Raw genomic sequence first — 19,704 nt, 5'->3', positions numbered from 1 at the left:
CTATGTAGCCCTTATTGGCCTGGAATTTAGCATATAAACCAAGTTGGCTTCAAACTCACAGAAATGCAACTACTTCTGCTTTTTCAGTGATGGGAGGCAGGTATGGTTCCTGAGCATCAGAAACTTTTATCTATAAGTAGGAGGCAGAGAGAGAGAGAGAGAGAGAGAGAGAGAGAGAGAGAGAGAGAGAGAGAGAGAGAGAGAGAGAGAGAGAGAGCTAACTTGGTATGGCATAGGCTTTTAAATTCTTCCAACAAGTCCACACTTCCTAATCCTCTCAAATAGTTCTATCAGCTGGGGACCAAGTATTTGAATATATGAGCCTATGTGGTCCATTCTCCTTCTCATTCAAACCTATCATAGTAGGCTACTGCTTCTTATATTTAATATCTTTTACTATGCTGAGATATGTTCCTTCTATTCTTGATCTCTTCAGAACATTTATAATGCAGCGATGTTGTGCTTTGTCAAAAGTGGTTTTGTATCTATACAAATGATCATATAATTTCTGTCCTTGAATCCATTCATGTGATGATATATAATTATTAATTTATATGTGTTGAACTATCTCTGGATCTCTGTATGGATGCTAACATGAACAAGATGTGTGGATGTGTGATCTTTTGATGCATTTGTGAGATCAGCATTTTACTGAGAATAGTTTTAAAGAATTGTTTTTATTTACACATAAGTGTATCTCTCTGCATCTCTTCCTCTGTCTCTCTGACTTGTCTCCTCCCTGTTTGCATTATGTTTATGCAGGTAATGACAGATACCAGAGGAGGTTGTAGGAAGTTAAAAGTGGGGATAATAAAGTGACTTAGTTTTTTTCTGCTGTAGCTGATCTGTGACTTTATATTATTTAAGTTTGTTTTATAGTATTGAGTGCACAAATGTTCTTTGTATATGTATTTAAAATTGTTTTGTTGATCAGATGTTCCCTTAACCAGTATGAATTAACTTTCTTCTAATTAATGAGGCTTTTTGTTGTTGTTTCACATGGTCACATGATACAGCCCTAAGTAGCCCAGTAGTGTGTAGACCAGAGCCTCAAAGTCACAGATATCTGCCTGCATCTCCCTCAGCAGTAATGGGGTTAAAAGTGTGTGGAATCAAACCTAGCCTGACTTATTTTAATATGCATTCTACTTTGTCATACATTAGAACATTAACATTTTATTGTTTCCTAGTTTAATTCAGTGTGAAACTCCTTTTCCAGAGTTTGCCTCTAAGATAATATGTGTTTTCATGAAGATGTGTTTTGTTTCTTAGAGGTGACAAAGAAATAGACATTGTTTAACCCTGTGTCTATATTTGTTTGACTTTTACCTTCTTGGAGAATATTTTTTACGAAAAGAAAATCTTCATAGAAAATTGCATTAGGTTTTGCTCTTAGTACCCTATTCCTGAGCTCTGAGAGACTTTGTTTCTTGGTGAGCTACCCTATCTTTCTACTGGACAACTGATATTTTGGGAGGATTCTACTACTTCTTGTTTATCTCTCTAGGGCTGTTTTTCATAGGCTGCATTGTATATTCTCTTACTTTCTCATACATCACTCCATCATGTCTGGAGTTATATGTTCTTTTTGTACTTTGAGAATTGATTCTTATACACATTTTCATCTTCTTCCATTAGGCAAAGCATAATCTGCATTGTTCTGACCCTTGATGTGATTCACATGTGTTTTAGTAATGAAGTACTTCCTTGCAGAATTATGACCAGGAATCATTTGGTAGTAACTTGAAGATTTTCATATTTTAGTGCATATGTGTGCATACATACATACACACAACACACACAACATACGCACACATGCTGAAATTGCTTCACTAATAGTCTGTGTCTTCTTATTGAGAAATTGATGCCATTCATATTCAGAATGATTATTAAGATATATGTACTAATGTCTTTTATTTTGTTGATTTTATAGCTTGGGATGTTTTTCTAGTGTTCACTTTCTTATGTGTTATTCTATCATGGTTTATGATTTCCTGTAGCCTTCTAAATGTGCACAGTGAGTCCAAAGGTTTCTTTCTGTAGAGCTGGTTCAGTGGTCTGAATTCCCTTATTGCTTTGTTTGTCATGAAAAGTTTTACTTTCTTGCCCAGTCATGACAGATTAGCTTTGGGTATAATAGTCTAGATTGGCAGCTCTTGACTTTCATAACTTGAAATACATTATTCTAAGCCCTGTTTGCTTTTAAATTTTTTTCATAAATCTGTTGTTTTGATGATACTGACTTTACATATAACTTGCTGTTTCTGTTTATTATTATTTCTAATAAAACACATATACATCTATAATGTTTTGACTGTAATATGATATAGGTAGGTACTTCTCTGTTCTTTTTGACTAGATGTTTTCCTACATCTGGAGCAGCATCCATTTACCTATGTCTGAGAAATGTTTGAGGTGGCTTTACTGACAGTTTTTTCTAAATCTGTAGCATGATTTTTTCCTCCCTCTAGGCCCATGATCAATAGATTCCATCTTTTCCTAATGACCCATAGATGTCAATTGTTCTTACTTCCTTGTCATTCTCTCCACCTTTCTTTGCTCTACCTTTCTTTCCCCCTTACTATTCTTTCTTTCTTTCTCTCAAGCCCTTATATATTTTAGGTTTATTTACTATGATAGTTTTTGTTTTTCTTATTTGTATTTCTAGTATTTCTGATTTTTCAGTATATCTATATTTTTATTGAATTCAACTTTCATATTAATTAGTGGCTTCCTTGTTTCATTCACTCTTTTCTTTTAGAATTTATTCAGGTGTTTGTATGCACTGTGATTTCTTTGAACATACTTAATATCATTCTTTTGAGTTATCTGGGATTTTATCTGATTCACTATTACCGGAAGATTTAGCAGTTTTTTTTTTGTTTGTTTGTTTTTGGTTTTGTTTTTGTTTTTTGAGAAATCCTGTTGCTTTTTTTTAAGGCATAATTTTGCATAAGACACCATGCATTGGGGATTTTTTGTTGTTGTTGTTTGGATTAAAAAATAAAAGCTTTCCTCATTTTGTAATTAGAAATGTTTACAATCTGAGGTAGTTTCTGTAGATTCCATCAGGGTGTGAAACATTTCCTTATTTAAGAGTTATTGTGTATTACTGTAGTAGTTTGGCTAAAAGCTTTGAAGCACAATGTCAGACAAAATCAATAAAAGGTCTCAGGTAGCTCCCAACTTTTGACCTTGCAACTTCATGATTTTTTTTCCTGTTAGTATGCATTCAGAGCTATCCCAGGGCACCATGTAGCTTGTGGGCCATGGGTTGGACATACCTGAATCCAAACTATCTACTCATTTTTATCATATGGAAGTTGCAAGAGGTTGTATTAATTTTCTCAGGGTGGCCCTAGGAAATATCTCAAATGATGCCAACAACAGATATTTCATTGTCTTAAGTTCTTGGAAAATTGAGCTCTACATTAAAGAACTAGGAGATTACCTCATTTTTGTTTTGTTTTGTTTATCGGTTTTTAGAGACAGAGTTTCTTGTGTAGCCTTGGCTGTCCTGTAACTCTCTCTCTCTCTGTAGATCACAGAGATCTGCCCAACTCTGCCTCCAAAGTGCTGGGATTTAAGGCATGTGCCACCACTTGTTTCCTTAAGGGCTGTGATGGAAGTGTTTTTGTTTGTTTGTTTGTTTGTTTGTTTGTTTGTTTTGTTTTGTCTTGTTTTATTTATTTATTTATTTCAGGAGTCAGTCTTCTTGGGTTGTAAATGGGTGTATTTTCCTTGTTTTCTAAGTTTTGTTGTATTAAAGACCATGAGCAAAAGCAATTTGGAAATAGAAGGGATTGTTTGATCTTAGAACTCTCAGGCCACTAAGGAAAATCAGTGCAGCAATCTAGGGTCAAGAACTGATGCAGAGAACACTACTTTCTGGCTTGCTCATCTCTATTTCTTATACCATCCAGGACCTCGTACCTACCAAGTAGATAAAGCCTAAAATTGCTCATGTATGGGATTCTATACAATAAAATATAAGTTATTTATTTTCTTACTCCAAGAGGGAAGAACAAGGGCACAGTCATGATCAGACCAAAACAGAATCAAAATACAATATTGTGAACAGTTCAGTGATTGATATCTGGGACAAGATCACAATCTTTTGGGCTCCTAAAGACCTGCAATGTTCCAATCATCCTGCTCTGCCATTTGCAGCATAATCAGCTTTTTTCATAAATTCAGCCTAGCTCCACTCCACAGCTGCTGCTAGTCTTGATGGCCATCCCATATTCCTGGTGTCTCATTCTTGGGTCTCCACTGCAACTGAGGATGAATCTTCACCAGTGGCCTCTCCTGACTTCTCCTCAGAGACTCTCATCTCTGACAATATTGACAACCCTCAGAGGCTCTCTATTACCCCTTTAGGCCTTCAAATCCAGGACCACCTAACTCTTACACATTACCAATTTCAGCGGCCAGCATGAATACAACCTTGGTCACCCTGGATCACATCTTCTGCGTTTTGATCCTGAGGAAATATTCCCAGAAGATTTCTCCTAAATGATGCTGGTCTCTTCTTAACCATGGCTTATTTCCCAGCCACAGGGAACCAGCATCCATTGTCTCAGTAAAGCAAATGTTTGATTTCAGTAGTGCTAATCTCTTGTTAATCACAAGAGACTATGACCTGCCTTCAGGTCTAGCTGACCAGAATCAAGGTTTCTTAATATAAAATATCCCATAAATAGCCCTGGTAGAGTCTTCATTTCCTTCTGAAACTGCACAAGCCAGTCTTCCATCATCCGCATCTCTTTCAGCACTTCTATCAGTCAAGCTCCCACAAGCCCAATTAAGCTTTGATCACTCAATCATTGGTGTTCCTAGCTCAAAGTTCCAACGTCCATCTACAATACTCTTCAAAATAGTATGGTCAGGTCTATCACAGCAATATCCCATGAACCTGATACCAATTTCTGTTTTAGGTTTCTATTGCTTTAATACAGTCCAATGCCAAATCAACTTGGGGAGGAAAAGGTTCTTTCAGCTTACAGTTCCATATCACAGTTCATCATCAAAGGAAGTCAGGGCAAGAATTCGAGCAAGTCACGAACCTGGAGGCAGCAACTAAAGTAGAGACCATGAAGGGAGGCTGTTTACTAACTTGCTTCTTATGGCTTGCTCAGCATGCTTTCTTATAGAACCCAGGATCGTCTGTCCAGAAACAGGGCAACTCACATTGAGCTGGCTATCCATCATTAATTCTTAGTTAAGAAAGCCCTGTAGACTTGCCTATACTAATAATGGAAGCAGTTTCTTAACTGACGTTCTTTTTTGCAGATAACTCTAGCTTGTATCAAACTGACAAAAACAAACGAACAACCAACCAAAGCATTCTACCTTCAGGCCATTTTCTTTTTATGTGTGTCTCTGCACTTAAAGTTCTCCTTGTAAAGTTCATAGGTAATGGAGACCCGCCCTACTAACCTCATTTAAAACTGATTTCCTTCTTTCTAATTTGACCATGTTTCTAAATGAGGTCAGATTCTGAGCTAATAGGGGTGAAGACTTCAATATATAATATTTTGGAAGGGACACATTTGAATCAATAATAGAGTAAGGATGAAGTAGTGAGAAGGAAGTGAGGAAAATGAGACAGTAAATGTTGGCAGAACTGTAAAATTCTTACTTGTAGAGGAAGTCAGATTAGGCTTAGAAAGGCACCAGTTTCAGGGAACCACAGAAGCAAGGAGAGAATTGAACATGGTGTATGTGGGGAGATAGATGAGCAGAGAAGTTAAAGATCCAGGTGGGCGGGTGAATCTACATCTGGAAATACACAAGAAAAATGGTATTAAGAACTCTAATGAAAGATGTAATCTTAAGTCATACAAAGAAAACCTCTCCATCTGAGACTGGAGCGACTCATAGATGTGAATGCAAATATGTTACTAGAATTGATAATGACAGTATAACAGATATAACAATATAACAGCCTTCAGAGTGGTCATGTGAAAATTAATTTTGGTTCTCACTTTAATTGAACTGAAGAGGTTGTAGGAATTTGTGAAACCCTTCTTTAGGTATGTCTGCGATAGCATTTCCAGAGAAAATTTGAGGCAGGAAGAAGATCTATTCTGTATGTAGACAGCAATATCTTATGTACTGCACTTCTGAGTAAAGCACCAAATGTCTAGTTATTACCACTCTACTTCCTGACCTCTATATTGGGAGCTGCTTGCTCTATTATTTCCTGCCCATCATGATGTACTCAAACCATGACTCAAGATAAACATCTCTTCCTTTAAGTTGTTTATATTAGATATTTTGTCACAGGGACAAGAACAGTTACTAATCCAGGCAGTAAGAGCAGAATTCTAGAGTTGGGCTTAATAAGTTCAAATTTCAGTCCGATGTGTGACATTTGGAAAGCTATTTTAACATCTGTCTGTGACCAACCTTCACTTCATATCTACAAAGGTTTCTTTTAGAAGTGTCAGTAACTCAGTGTGCTATACAAGCATTCAGCAATTCAATTATCTGACTTAAAATGAGACTTTGGTAGTGAGGTACAGAACAGGTCAGGAGTGAGGTACAGAACAGGTCAGACTTGAAGTATGTGGTAAAAGTTTGGAGTTGTTCACCAAGGAGAACAGGATATGGAACTACAAAATTAAATAGCACTGGGGACATAGGTGAGTCTCTGAACACATCTTTAAAAGCTGCAATATGCTCTCACTTGTCACCACTTCTTCACAGAAATGCTTCAACTACCCACAGTCCCTTAGCCAGATGAGATCAGTGTTCTGGGCACTGGATCCTCATCTCACTGGGGCTTATGCCAACAATGTAAAATTTGGAGTGGATGCTTAAGCCTTAATGCTTCAAGGTGTAGACCTTTTAGCAGATGCTATAGCTGTTAAAGTGGAGCCAAGGGGAAGAACTGTGATCATTGAATAGAGTTGGGGAAATCCCAAATTAACAAAAGATGGGGATACTATTGCAAGACTGTTGCAAAGTAAATTGATTTAAATGATAAATACAAAAATACCTTGGCTCAATTTGTCCAGGACTTTGCCAATAACACAAACAAAGAGGCTGGGGATGGCACTGTCATTATTAGTGTTCTGGCAGTGTCTATTGCCAAGGTGGGCTTTTAGGATGTCAGTAAAGGGGCTAATCCAGTGGAAATTCAGAGAAGTATGATGTTGGCTGTTGATGCTGTAATTGCTGAACTTAAAATACAGGCTAGATCTTTAACAACCCCTGAAGAAATTGCTCATATTGCTACAATTTCTGAAAATGGAAACAAAGACATTGAAAACATCATTTCTGATGCAACGAAAAAGGTTGGAAGAAAGGGTGTCATCACAGTGAAGAATAGAAAAATCCTGAGTGATTAATTAGAAGTTATTGAAAGCATGAAGTTTGACAGAAGATATATTTCCCCGTATTTTATTAACATATCAAGAGGTCAAAATGTGAATTCCAAGATGCCTATGTTCTGTTGAACAACAACAACAAAAAAATGTCCAGTCCATTGTACCTGCTCTTGAAATTCCAATGCTTATCAAAAGTCCTTGATCATAATTGCTGAAGATGTTGATGCAGAAACTGTAAGCACACTGGTTTTGAACAGATTAAAAGATTGTTAACAGTCAAAGCTCCAGGATTTGGGGACAATAAAAAGAGCCAGCTTCCAGATATGGCTACTGCTGGTGCAGTGTTTAAAGAAGAGGTATTGAATCTAAATCTTGAAGATGTTAAAACCCATGACTTAGGAAAAGTTGGAGAGATCATTGTCACCAAAGATGATGCCACGCTTTTGAAAGGAAAAGTTGACAAAGTTCAAATTGAAAAAAATGGATGCAAGAAATCACTGGGGAATTATATATCACAACTAGTGATTATAAAAAAGGGAAAGCTGAATGAGTGATTGCTAAATTTTCAGATGGAGAAGCTGTGTTGAAGGTTGAAGGGACAAGTGATATTGAAGTGAATGAGAAGAAAGACAGAGTTACTGGTGCTCAAAATGCTACCAGAGCTTTAGTTAAAGAAGTTATTGTTCTAGTAGTTCAGTGCATGTCAGCCTTGGATTCATTAAATTCATTAAAGGCAGCTAATGAAGATCAAAAAGTACATATAGAAATTATTAAAGGGCATTCAAAATTTTTTTTATAAATTTTTTATTACGTATTTTCCTCAATTATATTTCCAATGCTGTCCCAAAAATCCCCCATACCCCCACCCCCACTTCCCTACCCACCCATTCCCATTCCCCTGGCACTGGCATTCCCCTGTACTGGGGCATATAAAGTTTGCAAGTCCAATGGGCCTCTCTTTCCAGTGATGGCCGACTAGGCCATCTTTCGATACATATGCAGCTAGAGACAAGAGCTCCGGGGTACTGGTTAGTTCATCATGTTGTTCCACCCATAGGGTTGCAGATCCCTTTAACTCCTTGGGTACTTTCTCTAGCTTCTCCATTGGGAGCCCTGTGATACATCCAATAGCTGACTGTGAGCATCCCCTTCTGTGTTTGCTAGGCCCCGGCATAGTCTCACAAGAGACAGCTATACCTGGGTGCTTTCAGCAAAATCTTGCTAGTGTATGCAATGGTGTCAGTGTTTGGAAGCTGATTATGGGATGGATCCCTGGATGTGCCAGTCTCTAGATGGTCCATCCTTTAATCTCAGCTCCAAACTTTGTCTCTGTAACTCCTTCCATGGGTGTTTTGTTCCCAATTCTAAGGAGGGGCATAGTGTCCACACTTTGGTCTTCATTCTTCTTGAGTTTCATGCGTTTAGCAAATTATATCTTATATCTTGGGTATCCTAAGTTTTGGGCTAATATCCACTTATCAGTGAATACATATTGTGTGAGTTCCTTTGTGACTGTGTTACCTCACTCAAGATGATGCCCTCCAGGTCCATCCATTTGGCTAGGAATTTCATAAATACATTCTTTTTAATAGCTGAGTAGTACCCCATTGTGTAAATGTACCACATTTTCTGTATCCATTCCTCTGTTGAGGGGCATCTGGGTTCTTTCCAGGTTCTGGCTATTATAAATAAGGCTGCTATGAACATAGTGGAGCATGTGTCCTTTTTACCGGTTGGGACATCTTCTGGATATATGCCCAGGAGAGGTATTGCTGGATCCTCCGGTAGTACTATGTCCAATTTTCTGAGGAACCGCCAGACTGATTTCCAGAGTGGTTGTACAAGCTTGCAATCCCACCAACAATGGAGGAGTGTTCCTCTTTCTCCACATCCTCGCCAGCATCTGCTGTCACCTGAATTTTTGATCTTAGCCATTCTGACTGGTGTGAGGTGGAATCTCAGGGTTGTTTTGATTTGCATTTCCCTGATGATTAAGGATGTTGAACATTTTTTTCAGGTGCTTCTCTGACATTCGGTATTCCTCAGGTGAGAATTCTTTGTTCAGTTCTGAGCCCCATTTTTTAATGGGGTTATTTGATTTTCTGAAGTCCACCCTCTTGAGTTCTTTATATATATTGGATAGTAGTCCTTTATCTGATTTAGGATAGGTAAAGATCCTTTCCCAATCTGTTGGTGGTTTTTTTGTCTTATTGATGGTCTCTTTTGCCTTGCAGAAGCTTTGCAGTTTCATGATGTCCCACTTGTCAATTCTCGATCTTACAGCACAAGCCATTGCTGTTCTATTCAAGAATTTTTCCCCTGTGCCCATATCTTCAAGGCTTTTCCCCACTTTCTCCTCTATAAGTTTCAGTGTCTCTGGTTTTATGTGAAGTTCCTTGATCCACTTAGATTTGACCTTAGTACAAGGAGATAGGAATGGATCGATTTGCATTCTTCTACATAACAACCAGTTGTGCCAGCACCATTTGTTGAAAATGCTGTCTTTCTTCCACTGGATGGTTTTAGCGCCTTGTCAAAGATCAAGTGACCATAGGTGTGTGGGTTCATTTCTGGGTCTTCAATTCTATTCCATTGGTCTATTTGTCTGTCACTATACCAGTACCACGCAGTTTTTATCACAATTGCTCTGTAGTAGAGCTTTAGGTCCGGCATGGTGATTCCACCAGAGGTTCTTTTAATCCTTGAGAAGAGTTTTTGCTATCATAGGTTTTTTGTTATTCCAGATGAATTTGCAGATTGCACTTTCTACTTCGTTGAAGAATTGATTTGGAATTTTGATGGGGACTGCATTGAATCTGTAGATTGCTTTTGGCAAGATAGCCATTTTTACAATGTTGATCCTGCCAATCCATGAGCATGGGAGATCTTTCCATCTTCTGAGATCTTCTTTAATTTCTTTCTTAATAGACTTGATGTTTTTATTATACAGATCTTTCACTTCCTTAGTTAGAGTCACGCCAAGATATTTTATATTATTTGTGACTAATGAGAAGGGTGTTGTTTCCCTAATTTCTTTCTCAGCCTGTTTATTCTTTGTGTAGAGAAAGGCCATTGATTTGTTTGAGTTAATTTTATATCCAGCTACTTCACCGAAGCTGTTTATCAGGTTTAGGAGTTCTCTGGTGGAATTTTCAGGGTCACTTATATATACTATCATATCATCTGCAAAGAGTGATATTTTGACTTCATCTTTTCCAATTTGTATCCCTTTGATCTCCTTTTGTTGTCGAATTGCTCTGGCTAGGACTTCAAGTACAATGTTGAATAGGTATGGAGAAAGTGGACAGCCTTGTCTAGTCCCTGATTTTAGAGGGATTGCTTCAAGCTTCTCACCATTTACTTTGATGTTGGCTACTGGTTTGCTGTAGATTGCTTTTATCATGTTTAGGTATGGGCCTTGAATTCCTGATCTTTCAAAGACTTTTATCATGAATGGGTGTTGGATCTTGTCAAATGCTTTTTCCGCATCTAACGAGATGACCATGTGGTTTTTGTCTTTGAGTTTGTTTATATACTGGATTACGTTGATGAATTTCCATATATTGAACCATCCCTACATCCCTGGTATGAAACCTACTTGGTCAGGATGGATGATTGTTTTGATGTGTTCTTGGATTCGGTTAGCAAGAACTTTATTGAGGATTTTTGCATCAATATTCATAAGGGATATTGGTCTGAAGTTTTCTATCTTTGTTGGGTCTTTTTGTGGTTTAGGTATCAGAGTAATTGTGGCTTCATAGAATGAGTTGGGTAGAGTACCTTCTGTTTCTATTTTGTGGAATAGTTTGTGAAGAACTGGGATTAGATCTTCTTTGAAGGTCTGATAGGACTCTGCACTAAACCCATCTGGTCCAGGGCTTTTTTTTAGTTGGGAGACTATTAATGACTGCTTCTATTTCTTTGGGGGATATAGGGCTGTTTAGATCATTAACCTGATCTTGATTCAACTTTGGTACCTGGTATCTGTCTAGGAGCTTCTCCATTTCATCCAGGTTCTCCAGTTTTGTTGATTATAGCCTTTGGTAGAAGGATCTGATGGTGTTTTGGATGTCTTCAGGATCTGTTGTTATGTCTCCTTTTTCATTTCTGATTTTGTTAATTAGGATGCTTTCCCTGTGCCCTCTAGTGAGTCTGGCTAAGGGATTATCTATCTTGTTGATTTTCTCAAAGAACCAGCTCCTTGATTGGTTGATTCTTTGAATAGTTTTTCTTGTTTCCACTTGGTTGATTTCGCCCCTGAGTTTGATTATTTCCTGCCGTCTACTCCTCTTGGGTGAATTTGCTTCCTTTTGTTCTAGTGCTTTTAGGTATATTGTCAAGCTGCTAATGTGTTCTCTCTCTAGTTTCCTTTTGGAGGCACTCAGAGCTATGAGTTTTCCTCTTAGAAATGCTTTCATTGCGTCCCATAAGTATGGGTATGTTGTGGCTTCATTTTCATCGAACTCTAAAAAGTCCTTCATTTCTTTCTGTATTCCTTCCTTGACCAAGGTATCATTGAGAAGAGTGTTGTTCAGTTTCCACGTGAAGGTTGGCTTTCTATTATTTATTTTGTTATTGAAGATCAGCCTTAGTCCATGGTGATCTGATAGGATGCATGGGACAATTTCAATATTTTTGTATCTGTTGAGGCCTGTTATGTGACCAATTATGTGGTCAATTTTGGAGAAGGTACCATGAGGTGCTGAGAAGAAGGTATATCCTTTTGTTTTAGGATAGAATGTTCTGTAGATATCTGCCAGATCCATTTGATTCATAATTTCTCTTATTTTCTCTGTGTCCCTGTTTAGTTTCTGTTTCCATGATCTGTCCATTGGTGAAAGTGGTGTGTTGAAGTCTCCCACAATTATTGTATGAGGTGCAATGTGTGCTTTGAGATTTACTAAAGTTTCTTTAATGAATGTGGCTGCCTTTGTATTTGGAGCATAGATATTCAGGATTGATAGTTCCTCTTGGAGGACTTTACCTTTGATGAGTATGAAGTGTCCCTCCCTGTCTTTTTTAATGACTTTGGGTTGGAAGTCAATCTTATCAGATATTAGAATGGCTACTCCAGCTTGTTTCTTCATACCATTTGCTTGGAAAATTGTTTTCTAGCCTTTCATTCTGAGGTAGTGTCTATCTTTTTCTCTGAGATGAGTTTCCTGCAAGCAGCAAAATGTTGGGTCTTGTTTGTGTAGCCAATTTGTTAGTCTATGTCTTTTTATCGGGGAGTTGAGTCCATTGATATTAAGAGATATTAAGGAAAAGTAATTGTTGTTTCCTGTTATTTTTGTTGTTAAAGTTGGCATTCTGTTCTTGTGGCTGTCTTCTTTTAGGTTTGTTGAGGGATTACCTTCTTGTTGTTTCTAGGGCATGGTTCCTGTCCTTGTATTGGTTTTTTTCTGTTATTATCCTTTGAAGGGCTGGATTCGTGGAGAGATAATGTGTGAATTTGGTTTTGTCGTGGAATACTTTGGTTTCTCCATCTATGTTAATTGAGAGTTTGGCTGGGTATAGTAGCCTGGGCTGGAATTTGTGTTCTTTTAGTGTCTGTATAACATCCGTCCAGGATCTTCTGGCTTTCATAGTCTCTGGTGAAAAATCTGGTGTAATTCTGATAGGCTTGCCTTTATATGTTACTTGGCCTTTTTCTCTTACTGCTTTTAGTATTCTATCTTTATTTAGAGCATTTGTTGTTCTGATTATTATGTGTCGGGAGGTGTTTCTTTTCTGGTCCAGTCTATTTGGAGTTCTGTAGGCTTCTTGTATATTCATGGGCATCTCTTTCTTTAGATTTGGGAAGTTTTCTTCTATAATTTTGTTGAAGATGTTTGCTGGTCCTTTGAGTTGAAAATCTTCATTCTCATCCACTCCTATTATCCGTAGGTTTGGTCTTCTCATTGTGTCCTGTATTTCTTGGATGTTTTGAGTTAGGAACTTTTTGCATTTTACATTTTCCTTGATTGTTGTGCCGATGTTCTCTATGGAGTCTTCTGCACCTGAGATTCTCTCTTCCATCTCTTGTATTGTGTTGCTGATGCTCGTATCTATGTTTCCAGATTTCTTCCTAGGGTTTCTATCTCCAGTGTTGCCTCATTTTGGGTTTTCTTTATTGTGTCTACTTCCATTTTTAGGTCTAGTATGGTTTTGTTCATTTCCATCATCTGTTTGGATGTGTTTTCCTGTTTTTCATTAAGGACTTCTACCTGTTTGATTAGGTTATCCTGTTTTTCTTTAATGATTTGTAACTCTTTAGCAGTGTTCTCCTGCAATTCTTTAAGGGATTTTTGTGCTTCCTCTTTACTGTCTTCTACCTGTTTACCAGTGTTCCTTTGTATTTCTTTAAGTGTGTTATTAAAGTCCTTCTTGAAGTCCTCTACCATCATCAGGAGATATGCTTTTAGATCCGTGTCTAGCTTTTCCGGTGTGTTGGGGGGCCCTGGACTGGGCGAAGTGGGAGTGCTGGGTTCTGATGATGGTGAGTGGTCTTGGTTTCTGTTAGTAAGATTATTACGTTTACCTTTCGCCATCTGGTAATCTCTGGGGTTAGTTGTTGTCGTTGTCACTGTTTAAAGATTGGAGCAGAAGCTGTGTTCCACTCACCAGCAGTCTCAAAATCCAGTGGCGGGGGTCGTGGGTAGCTGGCGAGTGTCAGCCGACCCTGCGCCCTAACTACCCCGGTGCTTTTCTGACCGGAAGAGGCTTGTGGCCCTATGTAGGCCGGATTTCTCTCTCCCCAACCAGAGCAGTCTCAGGTCCAGCGTGATTGGACTGGAGCAGAAGCTCTGTTCCACTCACCAGCAGTCTCAAAATCCTGTGGCGGGGTCGTGGGTAGCTGGCGGGTGTCAGCCGACCCTGTGCTCTAGCTACCCCGGTGCTGATTCGGCCGGATGAGGCCTGTGGCCCTACTCAGGCCGGTTTCTGCTTCCCTAACTAATGCAGTCTCAGGTCCCGCGCGCAATTGGATTGGAGCAGAAGCTGTGTTCCACTCACCAGAAGTCTTAAGATCCTGTGGTGGGTGTTGTGGGTAGCTGCTGAGTGTCAGCCGACCCTGCGCCCTAGCTACCCCGGTGCTTTTCTCCTGTATTTCTTTAAGTGAGTTATTAAAGTCCTTCTTGATGTCCTCTACCATCATCATGAGATATGCTTTTTAATCCAAGTCTAGCTTTTCGGCCCTGGACTGGGTGAAGTGGGAGTGCTGGGTTCTGATGATGGTGAGTGGTCTTGGTTTCTGTTAGTAAGATTATTACGTTTACCTTTCGCCATCTGGTAATCTCTGGAGTTAGTTGTTATAGTTGTCTCTGTTTAGAGATTGTTCTTCTGGTGATTGTGATTACTGTCTATCAGCAGACCTGGGAGACAGGCTCTTTCCTCTGAGTTTCAGTGGTTAGAGCACTCTCTGCTGGCAAGCTCTCCTCTTACAGGGAAGGTGCACAGATATCTGGTGTTTGGACCTCCTCCTGGCCGAAGAAGAAGGCCCAAAACAGGACCTTTCTCAGATGCTGTGTTGCTTTGGCAGGTCACAGAAGCTGTCAGCTTCTGTGGTGCACACTCTCACCTGTACAGACTAAGTTCCTAAGTTCGGCGGAGTCTCGGAACCAAGATGGTGCTCCCTGCTCCTGAGGCAGAGGGCTCCCGTGCTGCATTCAAAATTTTTGCAATGACGATTGCTAAGAATGCAGGTGTTAAAGGACCTTTGATGGTTGAGGACATTCTTCAGAGTTCCTCAGCTAGTTGAGAACATTCTTCAGAGTTCCTCAGCTGTTGCTTATGATGCTATACTCAGAGATTTTGTGAGCATTGAGGAAAAAGGGAATCAATCATCAATCCAACAAAGCTTGTACCAACTGTTTTTCTGGATGATGCTGGGGTGGCCTCCTTTCTATCTACAGCCAAAGCTGTAGTGACAGAAATTCCTAAAGAAGAGAAGAACCCTGGAATGGGCCCCGTGGGTGGGATGTGAGGGCTTATGGGAAGTGACATGTTCTAATTCCTGGAATAGTGCTTTGCCCTTATCAGTGAACTGTGACAGGAAGCTCAAGGCAGATTCCTCACGGATAACTTCATAGAAGTCACCTGAAGAAAATGACTGAAGAGAAGGCTGGCTGACCACTGTAATCATCAGTTACTGGTTTCCATTGACAATATAGAATGGTTTACTGCTGTCATTGTTCATGCTTACAGATAATTTATTTTGTGTTTTGAATAAAGACATTTGTACATTCCTGGGTATGAGAGCCATGTACCAGTGTCCTGCCTTCAGCTTAAATCACTGATGCATTTCTACTGGTCAGTTACTGTCAGAGCTGTCGTTCTGTCACCAGATGAAATGGTCAGAAGCAGCCCTTCTGTTGAGAGTGAAAATAATTGTGTAAAAAGTAGAGAAATATCCAATTATGTGACAACCTTTGTGTAATAAAATTTTGTTTAAAGTTAAAAAAAACAAAAAAGCTACAATCCACAAGGTATTTCAGCAGCAGCTTTCATCAACTGTGCATCCACTGCTCAACAGTGGACGAGAGGAGGTACATTTCAAGATGCTATATCATTTAGTGGTTTTCAGCTTTAGTGAACATGAGAATTACTTGAAGTTATTAAATCGTATAAGACCAGTGATATAATAAATACTGTGATTACTTAGTGATGGTGATGTCAAACCCATGATCTATATGCATGTTAAGGAAAATTGTACCATTAAGCTAAATAAAGTCATTATGATTTGTGATTTTTGACTTTCATATTCCTGATAGCTGATGATGATAACACTTATTAGGTTCTTATTTAGTCTTGTATTATCTTTCGTGAATCGTTCAAAGTTTTGCTCATGTTAATTGGGTAGTTTGTTTTGTTTTGTTAAATTGTGAGAGGTCTTTATTATTGTATTAAAAAACAAATAGAATTTAGAAAGAACACATAATTTAAATAAATACTTCTCCCACAAAAGTATTTAAGAATACCAGTAAATGCCAGAGAAAATTCTCAACATCATTAGACATCAGAGAACAACAAACCAGAATTTCAATATAGTAACAGCTCTCCTTTACTAAAACAAAATCAAGAAAAAATATTACTACTTTTATGAGAATATTGAGAAGGTATTCTCTACATAATGATGATTATCTCTACATAATGATGTTTGATGATTCCACTGCTTTGGAAATCAGTTTGCCAATTCCTCCAATTGTTAAAAATTGGCATACTGTATAATTCAATAATTCCATCTTAAGTTGTATACCCAAGGTAAATGAATATGTAACTTCATGCAAAAACCTGTATGATAATTAATAGCATCATTTTTATGGTTCTGAGGATTAAATCAGGGGCTTTATACATTGTAGGAAAGTGCTTTATCACTGAGCTAAAACTGCAGTCCTTAAAGTCAGTTTTATTCATATTTCTCTCAAAGTAGAAATGCCCAAGTATCTACCAAATGATGAATTGATGAATAAATTGTAATATATCTATAAAATGTCATATACTTTCACAATAAAACGCAACTGAGTATGCTGCCACATGGATAGACCATGAAAGTGTCATAAAAATGAAATAATGTAGTAAAAGAAAAGACATTAAAACGTATGATTCATCTTGTATGAAATGTTCAGAAGGAGATAGAAAACAAGTGTGTGGTTGCATTGCGGTAGTGAGTAGATTAAAGTGTGACAAGAGTATGGCAATTTATTGATTGCAATGAGTTGTTCTAAAATAGAGCATGGTAGTTGTTACAGAATTATGTGAAAGCATGTCATTTTGAGGTGCAATATTTTATTATTTTGTCATATATTTTAATTGAATGTTTATGGGCTACAATGTAATAATTCTGTCTATAAATACATAATAATTAAATTTGAGTAGTTAGATATGAGTGAATTGTATGGCATGTAAATCATACCTCAATAAAGTTGCTATAGAAGGTCAATATGGTAATAATTGGAAGTTGGTTGTAAAAGGATAAGCTAGAGGCACGTCACTTTTCCTGTAGAGATATGAACAGAGGTCCATTCATGGCAGATAGAGCAATGACAATTGGTCAAGCTAACCACTCCACCCAAATCTACTTTCTCCAACTAGTGAGTTTATTGGGGTACTTACAGCAGCACTAATGGTTCAGGGGTTACATACGGGAACATGGCTCATTCATACACAGTAGAAGCATCGCAAACCTCACTGTAGCATAGGTCATGATGGCTCATCAAATTTGCACTTCTGGAGCTTCCTGCAGAGCCCCTTCTTTCTTAGCAGTTGTTACTGTTTATAGAGCCTCCCACAGAAGCTACCTGCTAACATTGCAAGTATCAAGGAGTTTCCTAAGATTTGGGAAGTTTCTGAGTCTTCCAAGTTTTGTTAAGTCCTTGAATTTTAAGAGGCCTTCCTCCTTCCTTCAGGAGGGCATGATTCATGTAAGTTCACTACAAAGCAGACCTGTTTATTAACAGAGAGTGAGTAAACAACAGTCTAATCTAGGGTAGAGGTTGTTGAACATCAAAGGACAGGGAGAACTACAGACTCGTAGCATATATTGTAGAAGGATGAGGGGTATGAGCCAATGGTGAAGAGCAAATCCTGCTCTTCCCGAGGAAGAACAAGAGTTCTATTTGGAAAACCCACACCATCTATGAGTCCTGCTTCAAGAAATATCACTGTGTCTTCTTGTCTAAATGGCTACCAGCACTCATGTGGATATACATATGCATTTAAAATGAACTTAAAAATTAAATATAGAGAAAGAATCAGTGAGACTTGGTACTTCATTGGGTGTTGAATAGATGGATGTTAAAGTGGCAAAAACAATGAAAGTTTCGAGTCTTGACAAGTAGGAGAATGGTTGTGTTATTTCTGAACAGTACAGGCACAGATTTTTTCAAAAATGTATTACTTTTTCAAAGGAGAGAATTAAATTTATCGTTATTTTAGGTTATGCTTGGTCCTGAGGATTGAAATAGGGTGTCATACACATTAAGATGTTCTAACACTGAACAATAACCCCAATAGAATGTTTCCATTTTTATCTCCTATTAGGACAATATTGAAATAATACCTAATGTTTGATTAAAATTTTGGGATGAGAACTTAGTAACAAGGGAGGTCTGGCTTGAAGTATTTAAGATTTTCCAAGACATAGATCATAATATGGGACTAAAATCTTTCACAGAGTATTGAATGGAAGCGGAAAGATGAGTACCGAACTTATGAAAACAGTTTCATTAGGATGCAGCAGCAGGAAATCAAGATGAACACAAGAAATGATATAATATTATAGCTACTAAAACCAGCAGCAGGACTATATTACCATGGGATTAGGCCTGAGCTTTGGGGAGTGGAGATTGAGTATTTTTTCCAAGAAGGGGGAAAACCATGTAAGAGAAATAGACTGGAGCAAGGTGTAAGTAATGGAAACTGATCTTAAGGGTGCTGAGACTTACCTACTGTAGCCTTGAAGAGAGATCTAGAAATATAGAGAAATGATTTACTTGGTCCAACAAGACATTCCTTACTATCCTTCTTAGGTGAAGTACTTACTTACCAGTGGAACATCCCAGAAAGATCTGGTCCTGGTCCTAGTGACTCTGCTTGTGTTTCCTGGATTTATTATTCTGCAGTGGATCCCATCAAGGTAAAGAAAAAAATGAATATTGAAAGAAATATCTCAGAATTAGGCAAATTACCTGGCAAAATTACAACTACAAAATATGTGGTTAAAAACAAATAGCTCTGTAATGCCTAGACTTTGAGGAGATCTACTCAAATGCTTGCCTTACTTTAGTAGTCAGGAAGAGGGATGAAGGTAATAGGTCACACCATATACTTAGCATGAGGATTTGCTTTCTTGTCTTATCTGTCCAGATCTTGTAAAGCAGTATGTTCTCATATTTTTGAAAATGGGACCGTTGACAGGAAATTAAGGGCCTAGTCATAAATTTGACTCTAGAGTATCTTTAGAATAGCTGGAATAAGGTCATGCTGCCTTTTTTCTTAATCTGAAAAATGAATTTTGTCTACGTAGCTAGTTAATCACAAGTCATCAGCAATATATTATGCATACTCTATTATGGGTATTTTTCTTGGTGTTATGGATGAAACAAATGTAAAATATCTTACTTACTTTTAAAGTGTATGATCTAGTTGACAAATAGAAATGTATCAGAATGGAAGCTACCTGAAAACTGGACTTTGAAGTCTCAATAAGAGCATGCTGGAGTATGTTAGAAGGAGGGCATTGCAGGCATAGGAAACTATTTTAAAAGTATCAGGTTGATATATTTAATAATGAATGAATAATTCAATCTAGCTAAAGCATAACACCACCTCTCAACTATACCTTAAATAATTGTTAGAATGAATTCAGATATCAGAATAAGATACTTAGGAG

General features: G+C 38.0%; 1 protein-coding gene and 1 pseudogene across 5 annotated transcripts in view; both read left to right on the top strand.

Annotated features, from left to right (window-relative positions):
- Positions 1-19,704, top strand: part of Heph (hephaestin) — a 109,710-nt gene that overhangs the window by 76,054 nt on the left and 13,952 nt on the right. For all 5 annotated transcript variants that reach the window (XM_085838107.1, XM_085838106.1, XM_085838108.1 and 2 more), the window contains exon 17: positions 18,842-18,948. In XM_085838107.1, the coding sequence (XP_085694233.1) occupies positions 18,842-18,948 (107 nt within the window). The remainder of the gene's footprint in view (positions 1-18,841; positions 18,949-19,704) is intronic.
- Positions 6,682-15,324, top strand: LOC110287019 (60 kDa heat shock protein, mitochondrial pseudogene; annotated as a pseudogene).

The sequence above is a fragment of the Mus caroli genome, unplaced genomic scaffold, assembly GCF_978045245.1.
Source record: "Mus caroli unplaced genomic scaffold, Mus_caroli_1 scaffold_5, whole genome shotgun sequence".
Taxonomy (NCBI): Eukaryota; Metazoa; Chordata; class Mammalia; order Rodentia; family Muridae; genus Mus; species Mus caroli.
This window is presented reverse-complemented; position numbering and strand designations above follow the sequence as displayed.